Source organism: Bidens hawaiensis, unplaced genomic scaffold, assembly GCF_021521415.1.
Source record: "Bidens hawaiensis isolate Kalapana, Puna unplaced genomic scaffold, B.hawaiensis_p1.1 tig00001721_1, whole genome shotgun sequence".
NCBI classification, from domain to species: domain Eukaryota; kingdom Viridiplantae; phylum Streptophyta; class Magnoliopsida; order Asterales; family Asteraceae; genus Bidens; species Bidens hawaiensis.
The window spans coordinates 1,287,137-1,301,929 of record NW_027491098.1 but is presented as its reverse complement, the minus strand read 5'-3'; the positions used below and the strand labels follow the sequence as shown (position 1 = coordinate 1,301,929).

At 38.1% G+C, this 14,793-nt stretch overlaps 1 protein-coding gene across 1 annotated transcript; it reads left to right on the top strand.

Moving 5' to 3' along the window:
* The first annotated feature begins 2,661 nt into the window (after positions 1-2,661).
* Positions 2,662-5,183, top strand: LOC143595826 (glucan endo-1,3-beta-D-glucosidase-like). Its single transcript, XM_077074752.1, has one exon. The coding sequence runs from the start codon at positions 2,936-2,938 to the stop codon at positions 5,096-5,098; it is 2,163 nt and encodes a 720-aa protein (XP_076930867.1). The 5' UTR covers positions 2,662-2,935; the 3' UTR covers positions 5,099-5,183.
* The last annotated feature ends 9,610 nt before the right edge of the window (positions 5,184-14,793 follow it).

Sequence of the window (14,793 nt, the reverse complement as noted above, 5' to 3'; positions counted from 1 at the left end):
GCTATTATGATGGTTTGAAACCGATCAAAGCATATCAAATGCTCCTAAACCAAGTAGTCAAACACTATATAATCACTGCAGAAACTTGAAGCTACATGGAACAGTTTTGTGTACTTACCCTTATTATTGTTTTGTGCTAAATGTTTCCCATTTCTTTAATTATAATTTCTTTATATCTTTTGCAACAATCTATAGTTGAACACTAAAGCTTTGGGAAGTTGTAAAATGCCCCAGGCCCTAGCATTAATTGAAGTTACTTTAATGGTTATAAAAGGATGTGATGACATACATAGAGGTGCCATACACATTTTGATCTTCATTTGTTTTGACAAAAAAATGTTCACAAGCGTGCATGTTTTACGTCATATTTGACATGATAAGATGTTGATGGATTAAGTTTACTCTCTGTTTTGGAAATGTATAATGATATATATATATACTAGGTTAAAAACCCGTGTGTTACACGGGCTGAATAATTAAAATGCTAAAATTCATATATCAAATACAAAAACATCACTTTTTTGACTTCTTAACCCGTTCCAATTGTTCCTCTTCTAATTGTCCAGTTCTCCCTTTTCTTTTCTCCAAAATAATCTCCTATACATAGTAGACTATTTTTCTATCAACTATGAAAGTTGATAATACTAATAAAAACATAAAATACATTTAAGAAGCTTATGTTCCTACATAAATATAAAATAACAACGTAAGTTAAAAAAAAGTTATATTTATACTTTGAGTGGCATTTCATTTGTTTAAATAAACCTAATGACAATTTACCAATTCACTATAAGACCTCAGATAGATTTTACCTTTTAGCACAATTCACATGTATAATAAATTAATTAATTATCTTTATAAATACATTAGTTGTTCAATCAAACATACTCAACTTATTGACCCATGAACTATGAAACAGATGATGCGAAAAAAAAGTATCAAGATGGTTAGAGATGGTCAACTTAGTTGTATAAGCCATAGTTGAATTAATCCAAGGCAATACCGAAATGAGTCAATGCTTTAATATAACAGGGACAATATAATTTAACTTTTCTCTGCAAATATACATCAAACAAATCATAACAAATTACTAATTATGTCTTTACATATACATAAGTAAAATATTATGTGTGGAAAATAAAATTACTCATTTACCTCTCAAAAGAAAGTAGAATGTCTTGAAAAATTTTCCCAGGCTTCACAATTGGAAAACTTCTATCAACATACTCTACTCAGAGTACATATTAATTGGAAGTTGTTAATTGATAAATTAACAAATAAAACAACAATTATTTTTTGAAAATTATTATTTTGGTTAGATAATTGTATATATCTAGCCCATAACACCAAAATTAAATATAAATAAGTATAATTAATTTAAGTCTTTCATTCATATTAAGAATTGTTTAAAATAAATATGCTTGTTAAGGAAAGTTTTAATTGATTTGTTTTAATTAGAAAAATTATGAATTAAAATGTTACAAGAGAAGGGTGCCACTTGGCACAAAAATAAGCCAATTAGGTGTCATGTGACACAAACATCATTTTTATTTATTATAATAGTAGATAGATTGCTTATTTTGACAATTTAGGAAAAGCTAGCTTTGCAGCTGCAAAGCAAAATCATGGTAGACGACTAGAAGTCTTTGGTGTATTTGAAACACCATCAACAATTTCTCAAAACTTAGTTTATCATTTTTCAAAAGCCATGATCAAAATCAAGAATATTCAATGGACTCGATCACCAATATCTAAGCTTCAACTATGTTTCACAACCCCCCGTGTTATCCTAGTTCTATATTAACTAACTATATATTAAAAACAAAATAACCAACACCCCCCCCCCCCCCAACAAAATATCACTATTCATTTTTGTTGGTTTCTTTTGGTTCACGTGACATGGTTCTATTAGCCCATGTTTTATTTATTTCTTTTTTTTAATGTACAAACAAAAAGTATAGTGTAGATTGATTCTAAATAGAGACAAATATAAGCTTAAGCCTTAAAGTGAAGATGAATAAAAGTAAATTCATTTATTTAAAAAAAGATTCTATCAATTGTTATAGAATAACAAAATAATCTTCAATTTAAAACGTTGGTTATTTGTGTTTATGCCATCGCCGCAACAAACCAATATCATAAAGTACAAACCAACACTAACCAACTTATGTCGTGTCTCGCCGCAACGCGGGGTCATATTTACTAGTTAAAATTAAAATTTTAGAAGAATCTCTATTAAATGCATAGATTCGGAACTCTTTTATGGCCATCTCATCTTGGGTATCTCTTTATCATGTTAAGATTATATCATAGTCTCACTTGACACGTAGAAATTAGTATTCCTTGAATTGAAGGCAAGATTTCCTCATATTCAACTTGATTGACAGGAATACTTCTCTTTTTATATAATTTTAAATTTTGCTTGACTCACCATCAAAGCACATAAAAAAGAACCCATTCACAATTATGCCTTCCTTGAAATATTCAACCATATTTTCCTTTAATACACTACTTATAGAAGTGCCTTCAAATCATCATCCTTCAACCATAATTCACTTCTAATCCAATCCTCCCTTTTCAAATTGCCAAAAACATTATTATTATTATTATTATTATTATTATTATTATTATTATTATTATTATTATGTTCTTCATCACAAGTCAAAAATCCGATCGATGAACGTATAATCTATACCAAACTATCAATAAACCGTTATAGTTGTTCGGTTAGTCATCCGATTAAGTTGGCAAAAACTAATGTTTTGTGCAACAACTCAACCAGAAAAAGCCTAAAGTTAAGTTGTTCTTTGAATTATTAGTTTTTGGAAACTAAATCTTTGAGTGAAGGATTCAATTTCCATTTGGTCATAGTATATATTATTAAACTAATACTTATAAGTAACGAAATATATCCATTTGTCTAGCCCCTATCAACATGGTTAATCTAAAGAAAATTGGGAGAAGAGTGGAGAGAATTATTACCAAACCCTTCAAAAAACCTTCAAGAAAACCCTCTATAAAACCACCATCACCTTGCCCTTCTCCACCACCACCCGCCACCATGTACCACCGCCCGACCCATCCTTTCATGTTCCCTGAATCCCAATCCACCGTCCTCCCGGACCCCTCCCATTACTTCTCCTCTCAACTCCTCTCATCCCCTCTCCCCACAAACTCATTCTTTCAAAACTTTGTCCTAAAAAATGGAGATCAACCCGAATACATCCACCCGTATTTGATCAAGTCATCTCCTTCATCTCTTTCCATGTCTTACCCGACTTTATTCTCCTCCACCGCGTTCACATATGAAATATTCAATGCCGATCTCATCATTTCCGCACTGGACAACCCTGACCCGAATCAAACCCATATAATATCTTCATTTAATGATCTAAGTGTTACTTTAGACATTCCAAATTTAAGATTTTACCTCGTTAGAGGCAGCCCATTTTTAACATGTCAAGCCATGCAAAGTGTCACACTCTCCATTTCAACTATTCATGCAATTCTTGATTTTACTCCTAATTCTTCAAGAACCAAATACAAATTCAATCTCAACAACGGTCAAACATGGGTGTTGTATTCATCTTCACGTATTGATCTAACATATGAGATGTCAAAGATCACATCTTTACCATTTTCTGGCATAATCCGTATCGCAATAGTTCCAAATTCCGACCCAAACTTCGAACAGGTTCTTGATCAATTCAGTTCTTGTTATCCTGTATCCGGTGACGCTGTGTTTAGTTCGCCATTTTGCGTTGAATACAAATGGGAAAAGAGAGGCTGGGGTGATTTGTTAATGCTAGCAAACCCTCTTCATCTCCGTCTTCTCGATCATAGTTCTTCGAACAAGATTCTAGACGATTGTAAATACAAAAGCATCGATGGCGAACTTCTTGGTGTTATCGGTGATTCATGGGTTTTGAAAACCGACCCGGTTTCAGTTACGTGGCATTCGATCAAAGGAGTTAGAGAAGAATCATACCCTGAAATCGTTAATGCTCTTGTGAAAGATGTCAATGATTTGGATTCAACTTCAATATCGACAACATCATCGTACTTTTACAGAAAGTTGGTTGCTAGAGCAGCAAGATTAGCGTTAATCGCTGAGGAAATCGGTCAAGTTGATGCAATACCTAAAGTTGTAAAGTATTTGAAAGATATGATCCAACCATGGTTAGATGGAACCTTTAATGGGAATGGTTTTCTATATGATAAAACATGGGGTGGAATAATAACAAAACAAGGGTGTCAAGATTCGGGTGCTGATTTCGGGTTTGGGATATACAATGACCACCATTACCATATCGGTTACTTTCTTTATGGGATCGCGGTTCTAGCCAAACTAGACCCTGTCTGGGGAAGAACGTATAGACCTCAAGCTTACTCGTTAATGGCGGATTTCATGACATTGGGCAGAGGTGGAAACCCAAAGTATACTAGGTTAAGATGCTTTGATTTGTGGAAGTTGCATTCATGGGCTGGCGGTCTGACTGAATTTGCTGATGGTAGGAATCAAGAAAGCACGAGTGAAGCAGTGAACGCTTATTATTCAGCCGCGTTGATGGGGTTAGCGTATGGAGACACGCATCTTGTTTCGACGAGTTCGTTGCTACTAGCCATGGAGATCCATGCAGCTCAAACATGGTGGCATGTAAGAGAAGAGGATAGTTTGTATAGTCAAGATTTCACACGTGAAAACCGAGTGGTGGGTGTTTTGTGGGCGAATAAAAGGGACAGTGGGTTGTGGTTTGCTCCAGGGGAATGGAAGGAATGCAGGTTGGGTATTCAGGTGCTGCCATTGTTGCCGATCACCGAGGTTTTGTTTTCGGATGTGCGGTTTGTGAGGCAGCTTGTGGAGTGGGCTTTACCGGCGGTAAATAGGGATGGTGCAGGTGAAGGGTGGAAGGGGTTTGTGTATGCATTGGAAGGTGTTTATGAGGAGGCTGCTCTTGAAAAGATTAGAAAGTTGAGTGGGCATGATGATGGGAATTCTATGAGTAACTTGTTGTGGTGGATTCATAGTAGAGATGAAGGTGATGAAGGTTATGAGGGAGGAGGCAGGCATTGTTGGTATGGTCATTATTGTCATTGAAATTCAAAAGGTTATATGTGTATCAGTGTGTGTATGGTATATGTCAACATGTTGTAAATAATTTTCGATGAAAGTAGCATTTATCTTATTCAATATAATTTTTATTTTCTTGGATTCCGACTCAACTCCGATTCCTCCGGTACGTCTTCACCGTCACACCATCAACCTCCACCGTAGTTAACATACACTCCACCACACACCATCTACGACTGTCACCTCTCTCTCTCTCCTCACCGCCGGAAATCCCAAACCCCCACCTCACCATCTCCGGCCGACCTACACCCTCGCCGTCATCCTTCTCCCACCGCACCAACTTCACCTCCACGTTTCCACAGTCACCACCGCCATCCCACCGCACCACTGACATCAACACCGCCGGCAATCACTCCCACACCTTGCCGCCCTAATACACCACCGCTGTTCATTAAGTTCTTAGTTTTGTGTTCAACCGAACCCAGTCCTTTGTCAGAGGTGAAAAAGATACCTTTTTGCCTAACCACCTGCCCAGATTGTTGATTCAAATTATCTATTTTGGTGGTTAATACGTGTTGCACGCCAGGTGTTCGACGAAATTACGACTTACGTTCGGATAAGTTAAAGGTTGTTTACTTGCATTTGGGTGCTTAAGGGGGTATTTTGAGTTGGAGTTCTACCCAATTTGCTTTATTTTGGAGTTATACCCCCTCCTATTATGCCTTAGCGGTTGTTGTGGGGTGCTAGATGGGGGGTGAGCAACCCGTAGTTGCTCCCCTCATTCGAGTGTGAGGGGTTTGGTCTTTGATTCTTGCTCTAACTAATCTCGAGTCGGGGTCTTTAGGGATCCGGTGTCTTTTGTGATTTGTTTGTTTTCTGTTCTCGTGTTTACATGGCTACCATAAAAAGAATTCGAAACGTAAATACAGGAGGGCTTGGTCCTAGCTCCACTTACGGTTTAAGGTCATGCCCCTTTAAGCATTTTAAAAGATGCGAGGACCCAGGTCTACCATCCTTACACTCGTGGAAATGCTTTCAAAACGGATACTCGGAAGAACCTTTTAAAAGATGCTATCTCCAAGGATTTGGACCTTTTTATAGATGTTGGGGAAACCCTTCGGGCGGGAGATAAATGGTTATGTGGGAGGTGCATGACGTTGCATGCCCTTAGCAGGGGGTGCAAGCATGCTGATGGTGTCTATTCTTTTTCTGTGGATTCTGGAGATGCTGGAGAATTCATCGTTGGGATCCAGAAACCTAATCGTGTGTCTGTGGATAGGGACCCAGGTCCATCTGTAGGAGTGGTTGGGGATGTATCCCTTTTGGAACGGGTTTTCTCTCTTCCCATTCAAACGGTTAAGAGCATCCCCCTAAGTTGTCGTTTGGCGTTTGCTCAGACTTTGGCATGCGCTTTGCGCAAGGTAGTGGATTCACCAGGCTCGATTGAGAATTGGGTCAAATTACTATTGTTGCCGCGTTGTACTTTAAGGGTCCCCAAGTTGTCGTTTGGCGTTTGCTCAGACTTTGGCATGCGCTTTGCGCAAGGTAGTGGATTCACCAGGCTCGATTGAGAATTGGGTCAAATTACTATTGTTGCCGCGTTGTACTTTAAGGGTAGTGAAACCTTCCACTAGGCAGGAACGCAGGTTAGGGAATCGAAAGTCTTTGCAATATAGTAGCATTCAGCAAGCACTTGCGGTGTGGAAAGATGGATCTGGTTTTGCTGACTTGGTTCTTTCTCTCTTTGATAACGTGGGGGGAAACACTTTTTCTAAAAGAGAGGTGGGAGGGGAGGAGGGTTATGAAAACAGCCTCAATATTAAACAATGTCTCAGGAAAGTCAGGGATGGTCATTTCACAGCTGCAGTCAAGGTATTATGCTCAAGTGGGGTTGCCCCTCTCGGAGATTCAACCATGAAAGCCCTCATTGATAAACACCCAGTGGTGCCGCCTCCGTCCTTGCCTTCTAGCTCTGTCGCCCTGCCTACTCTCTCTGTGGATGGGGACTGTGTGCTTCGATGTATCCGATCATTTCCTAAAGGGACCTCATGCGGGAGAGACGGGATGCGGGCGCAACACTTGTTGGACGCTCTTAGTGGTGAGGGATCAGTGACTTCCATGGGTCAGCTCTCAGCCATCACTAAAGTCGTCAACTTATGGCTAGGGGGTCTGTGCCCCAAGGTGCTCGCTGAGTTTATTGCTTCGGCCCCCCTTACCCCTTTATTAAAGCCGGATAATGGAATTCGGCCCATTGCTGTGGGGGCTATCTGGCGTAGGTTGGTTTCTAAAGTGGCTATGAAGATGGTTGGGAAGGAAATGACTCAGTATTTAGGGGACTTTCAGTTTGGGGTAGGGACCCCTAATGGGGCAGAGGCGGTGCTTCACAGCGCGAACCGGTTTCTTAACTCCTTTCACGCTGATGGTTCTTTAGCTATGCTTACCGTGGACTTCTCCAACGCCTTCAATATGGTCGATCGCACAACCCTTCTCCGGGAGGTTCATCATCATTGCCCGTCTATCTATCTATGGGTCCAGTTCCTTTATGCCCAGCAGGCTAGGTTGTATGTTGGTGATGACTGTATAGGAGCTACTACTGGGGTTCAGCAGGGAGACCCCCTTGGGCCCTTCCTCTTTGCCTTAGCATTACACCCTCTTGTTCTCCAGGTACAAAATGAATGTAACCTCCCATATCATGCTTGGTATTATTGGTGGTGCCAACGAAGTCGCTAAAGTCCTAGACATTATCAGCTCAGAAGGGCCATCATTGGGGTTGCAACTTAATATTAAGAAAACCGAGGTGTTTTGGCCAGCGTGTAATGGGGTGAAAGTCAAAGATGGGCTTTTCCCTAGTGGGATTGGTAGACCAGAGAGAGGGGTAAAGCTCCTTGGAGGGGCTGTTAGTCGAGATCCCTACTTTATTAAGGAGTTGGCGAGGCGGAGAGCATCTCGTGCGGTTGATCTTATGAAACTCTTACCTTGCCTTAGGGATCCCCAGATCGAACTCCTCCTGCTTAGGTCTTGCATGGGGATTGCTAAGTTGCTTTTTGGGTTACGAACATGCCACCCCAATATGATGGATGATGTGGTATCCTGTTTTGATAAGGGGCTTCGAGAAGCCATTGAAGACATAGTTGTACGTGGAGGCCCATTCTTTGGTGATCTTTAGTGGCGACTTGCATCTTTACCGATGCGCTTGGGGGGTTTAGGCCTTCTTTCGGCTCATGATGTTGGGGTTTACGCTTTTGTAGCGTCGAGGGCTCAGTCTTGGAAGCTACAGAATCACATGTCACACCCCGACCAAAGGCGGCGGAACATGCCGGGGTGCAACGATTGCTCACAAGCGCATGACACTATTTAAAGCGACAATATTTAACAAACTCATTTCATTTCACAACATCGAAAATGTCACATAACCAAATATTCATAACTCAAATACAACAAAATATAACAAAATATAGCAAATCAAATATTGTTCATTTTTGCTAATATCCTAACGGTATTTGTGACGTTTTCTTCACCGAACTCCATAATCAACCTAGATGCAAACCTGTAACATTTCATAAAATAAAGTTTATCAACACAAAGGTTGGTGAGCAATTCATAAGTCTGACCAATAAATATATAATATAAAAAGCCACAAAACTAGTATACAAAAACCATAAATAATAGCTATAAACTTGGATAAATAGTTATCGCTAACAAGTTAGCGACACCCAACTATAAGGGGTTGCAAAATAGTTTAGGATTTTATAGTTATCGTTAATTGCATTACGTTAATGACACCTTTCCATGAGGGGTTGCCACATGGTCTAGGATTTATAGTTCCACCATCCAAAAGCGATAAACGCATAGTCAAATAAGCATAGAACACCAAATCGAGCAATTATTCAAGTAAGGTATACAACAACGTTGGTGGTTTAAGACCCAAGTATAAAACATTTAGTTTAGATAAGTTGAAATGTCACCCCCAAAATAAAAGATAAAAAACGGGGTATGAAGTTACTCATGTATAAACTTGAAAGATTGATTATTTGGAGATTTGCCGGAACCACGAGTTTAACGTATGAAGCCTAAATAAAAGAAAGTCTTGGATTTAGAAAGGTTGTCTTGAAGATCTTTAAATAAAATAATTGTTGCAAAAACTAATCAATTAAAGTTCAAGGTTTAAAATGTAACTATTTAAGAATTTATAATAATAACCCTTTAAAAAAATGTAAGTTTGCTCAAAACCGGGTTAAAGTATCTAACCTTAATATTTACTTAACCAATGTTAAGTAATAAGGTGGGGAAAATGCTAAAATGCAAGTTCCATTAGGCTAAAGATACTAAAACGGGTTTTTAACGAGTGTTCGGGTTGTCGGTTCGGGTCTTGACAAATGGTCAAACCCAAAGTCAACTTTTCAAAATATTAATTGTTATGAGATAACTCATTAAAACATACTAACACTTAACCAAGTATGTAGATCTATTGTTTAGAACTAACAACGCACGTTAAGCGAGTAAAAGTCGGTATAGTTCGGTTTGGTTCGGTCTCCATCTCACAAATAGTTCATAGATGGTTTCTACATGCCCAAATATCATAGAACTTGTATATTGGTTTATAAATGAAGAAAACTTAAATTTTCCAACAAAAAAAGTTAACTACAAGTCTTTTAAGCAAAAGTTTCGGTTTAGTTCGGTTTCCATCTCCCAACGAGTTCGTAGATGGATTCCATATGCTTAATATCAAAGAACTTGTAAAAATGATTTTTGAAACTCAAATCTAGCAATAAACATGTTTAAACAACTATTTTAACAAAACTAGTAAACAAAAGTTCGGTTTCCGGTTTGGACTAGTTTCGGTTAAACCGAGGTTAGTCTTATACAAACCCACACCATGGAACTTGTAAATAAGATGAACAAACTAAAGGGTTAGAAATTAGTCATAAGTGATATGTATAATAAGTTATGTGTGTGTAAATATATATCAAGAACACGAAGTCCTCCATGAAGCCTTGTCTTATGACATTCGAAACTTAACCAACCAGAGTCGGTGAAGTAACAAATAAAGGAAACAAGGGGTGTGTATTATATATATGTTGTACCACCATATTCAAGAGTTAGTAATGTTAGATGAACAAGTTAGAATGAAAGACTATAGTTAGTTTGACTTGAGAAGTCAAAACTTCAAGAATATATAAGAAATAACAACCTTGAATCTATGGAGTTTTGAGAGAGTTTTTGGAGATGTAGCAAGAGTAAAATGAAGAAGATGGGTGTGTATATATAGGGAAGGAGTGAAGGGTTGGGTATAAAGATTCTTTTATGGTTTGCATAAAAATGGGTATGTTTAAATGGTCAAACAATGCATAATATAAAAAAACCAATATTTTATATATTTTATATATTTTAAATGACAAGATCCAATATTTTATATATTTGAAATGTTCGGGTTACAAACGGGTCGGTTTACATAACAAAAGTGACCCGAAATTGACGAATGTCACATCACATCTTAAGTAATAGCGGAGTTGTCGACCTGGACTCAGACTACGTGCAGGCCCTGGAACGCCTAAATGGCGCTCTCCCAGACTTTGACATTGGCGGTTTCTCTAATAAGGACACCGCCCCACCAAAGCCTCAAAAAACTTTGGCGAATGTCCTTTTTGGCAAATCGCTCAGAGCCTGGGAGAAGTTTTTGGATTGTCCCCCCGACAGAAGGTGGTTATTGAATGCTTATAAGGTCCTCATGCCCAAGATTTTCTGACCGTTATCCCGATTGATGGCTTGGGCCAAAGCATGTCTGCGGTCGAGTATAGGGTCATTCTTAAGTACCGTTTGATGGTCTCAATGTACCGAGAAGACGAAACATGTCCGATCTGCCGTAAGGCTTGCCTGGATAAATTCGGAGAGCATGCGGTACATTGCAAGGAGATGCCTGGGTTCAAATACCGACATGATTGGGTGCGGGACGTTCTTTGGGACATCTTAAGGCGAGCTGGGATATCAGCTAAAAAGGAAGCCCCCGTAAACTTCCTTACAGACCCCACGGAAGGGAGATCCAATCTACGACCGGCAAATTTGCTCGTCTTTGGTTGGGCCGAGGGAAAACACGCTTATGTTGACCTCACAGGGGTATCTCCCTTAGCTGGTTTGAGGGATAATGGGTTTGTAGCTGGGCAAGCAATGAAAAGGGCTGAAACGAAGAAGGTGGAGAAACATGTTAAAGCCTGCGAAGAGAACCAACATGTTTTTGTCCTTCTGGCTTTTGATACCTTTGGCTCCTTGGCACCGGAAGCTATCTGTTTCCTAACCAGGGTCCAACGGGTTGTGCATAGCAATGTGTCGACTCAAAAGGGGCAGGGGTATGTCTTTAGCAGATTAGGGTTTGCAATTCAAAAGGGGGTGGCGGCGCAGCTTGTTGCCCACCTACCTGCTATGTTGATGTAATATCTATGTTTCTATTTAATCATCATCATCATCATCGTACTCAGTATATCCCACCAATAGCAAAGCTATAGTAGGGTCTGAGGAGGGTAAGATGTAGACAGCCTTACCTCTACCCCATAAGGATAGAGAGGCTGCTTCCGGTGAGACCCCCGGCTCGATAGTAGTTTTGCATCAAGCCTTGGACATAAGGCACATAGCACTCAATCATCGGGACACCGGCTGATCGGTGCATGTACCCTTGTCTTTCGGCTATCAACGCCACTACATGATGCCTGATTAACCGTCCGTCACTTTTAACGTTATTTTCACGAGATTAGTAAAATAACGTCAAAATTAGTGCAATTTCACTTTTGCCCACCCGAGGGTTCACACATATATACATCATATGTGCGCACCGCAAGCAGGGCTATATGTTTCTATTTAATAAAAAATTAAAAATTAGTAAAAAAAAATAAAAAAAATACCAAATTATATTGGATAAACCAAATAATGGAATTATATTATTTCATGATAATGAAGCAATTGAGTAATCAGGGTTCACACATATGTACATCATATGTGCGCACCGCAAGCAGGGCTATATGTTTCTATTTAATAAAAAATTAAAAATTAGTAAAAAAAATAAAAAAAATACCAAATTATATTGGATAAACCAAATAATGGAATTATATTATTTCATGATAATGAAGCAATTGAGTAATAATCAAGGAGCTTAAATTCATGAACGGACTTGCATCAACAAGTATCGAGTTTCAACTATGAAACAATATGACTATATGAGGTTAAAATAGAATTATTTATACTATACTACAATACCTAGTGTAGTAATGATTCGGTCTAGGCTATAGAACTACAGAGGTACTAGATTTTGAAACTCCATACCTTCATGCTCTATATATCACAAGCAATATTGTATTCGTAGGCGGATAAGCTTATAGGACATTAAAAAGGACACAACTGATCTTAAGGGGCGCGGTTGGATAAGATCTAAACTGAAAGTACTAATAGAAACAATGTTATAATAATAAAAATTAGAATTTGAGTCTGTTTGTGTTTCATAAATCTAGTTTTCTTGTTTTCTATAAGGCTAATTCATAGGGTCTATTTGTTTTTAGTATTAGTTTTAGTCTAAATACAAACTAGAAAAAAAGACGATCATTTGTGATCAAACTCGTGTTTTTGTTCTCTCCTAGGTTAACATTTGGTATCAACTCCTGATGATCTTAGGATTCTTTCTTTATAGTTTCAAACATGGTGATTAAAGAAACTAATTGAAGAAGATCACAACAAAGAACTTATACAAGATTAGAGAATGCAAATAGATGGCAAAATTACAAGATGTTGGAGGAATCAAAAAGTTGAAACAGAGAAACTACAAACAATGGGCGGCATGTATCAAATTGTATCTCCAAGGGCAAGATATGGTAGGTAATGAACTTCACCAAGAATAGATAACCAGAAAATTATGTTGATGGTAGTACTAGGAAATGGCAGGTGAAAGCGGGTCTTGCGATATTCATCGTAAAGACAACAGTCGGAGATTAAGTTCTTGATCACACTCAGGAACTCGAAGACCTAGCTAAAGTAAGCGTGAAATACGCTTGAAACCTCGTTCATGAAAAAAAAAGATGTCGGATTGCACTTAGTCTAAGGAGAACTAATGATGCCCATGTGGTTTACACGGGCATAATCGGTTTCTGTCCCTATCTTAATTGTCATTAAAATAAGGGCACTTATGTAATCTTGCACCCAAACCTCAATTTTACCCTATGTGTCCCTGTGGTTATACCTTAACCCCATCCGGTGATCTTCTATCCAACAACTCCTTTTTGTTATTATTCTTTCTATGTATTGGTATATTCTTTTTCCACATCTTCTTTTTCTACAACGTGCCAAATTGCTTATCGGTTTTGCCAACTTCAGGATGGTTGCTAGATGACTATCTAAACACAAAATACAAGATGTGAATAAACAAAAAATTATTAATATAATATAAGATAGTGAGCAGATTTGACCATTAGAAATAGAACCATTAGAGGTTTTCATAAGACAAATACAAACTACACGACTATTCAAAAGCTAAATACAAAAAAAACAAACAACATTTAGTTAATTCATAACACAATCTTCAATTTGTAACTTCCATAGCTTTGGTTTTTCCAAATTTGTTTTTCTTGTGAATAGTCCTGACCAAATAAGGGATTATTCTCACATCTGGGGCACATGAGAGCATCAACCCACCTTAGCTGTCCACAACTCCCCTTATGTAATGAAATTAAAAAAACAACGGGATTCATACATTAGATTCAAGCATCCAACAACATTCAACCCTAAAAACCATATAATCCAAAATTAACAAAAAAAAGTTATAACAATCTTTGACACATCACAAGAATTCTTGACCAGGGTGTGTATCCGTCTTGGAAATTCGATAGCACGTAGCTGCACCACATGAGCAAATCAAATACGGTTCACCTGTAACCTCGATCTCGTTGTTGAAGAAAATGAGAACCGTGACATATGCTAATTTAATCAATTTGTGTATCAATGTTCAAAATACAAACATACATTACTAAGAGCATTCTCATTCCCTCCATTAAAATGCCCCCTATCCTTAAAATTTAGAAAAATCAGCCAATAATTCTCTTCATCCCCTTCCCTATCTTTATACCCCAACTCTAAAATATGGAAATATGCTACAGTAACTCTTCATATATAAAAAGCTACTGTAGCACCCCATCTCAACAAAGTCAGTACTTTCACCCGCCCTCTCATTTCTTTCCCGCTCATATTTCTAAGGTTCATCTACCATCTTTAAGCAAATAGAAGAAATCGAAGCAAATAGAAGGCAATTGATTCCCTTTGAAGAAAATCACCGGCCCTCTCTACTGTCTTCATTCCCTTTGAAGCACCAAAATCAAAGAGTTATTGTTCAAATCGAAGCAATTGTGTTCATCGATACAACCTGCAATAGGTACTTTTCTCTCTTTATCTCTCAATTTCGTTATGTTTTAAAAGGTATCTTAAGATCTATGTAAGAGTCCACAAAATATGCACAACATCAAATTTTTCTTGGATCTGCATATTTTTTTAATTTGGGTTATGGGTCATTTATTGTGGTGCCTTGTTTATAAAGATTTCTAAACGGGCCAGGTAGCATAAAGGTTTCGTGTTTGATAAAGATGGGAAATGGATATTACAAGGATGGAAAGGTATGATATTGTATGCGAGTTCATGTTGGGTACTTGCTTAGAAGCTGAAATAGTCATGTTTTGTCATTGTGTTTGCATTGT

What these genes read in the sequence shown, in the direction of transcription:
- LOC143595826 (XM_077074752.1), top strand. Translation starts at nt 2,936, where the DNA reads ATGGTTAATCTAAAGAAAATTGGGAGAAGAGTGGAGAGAATTATTACC.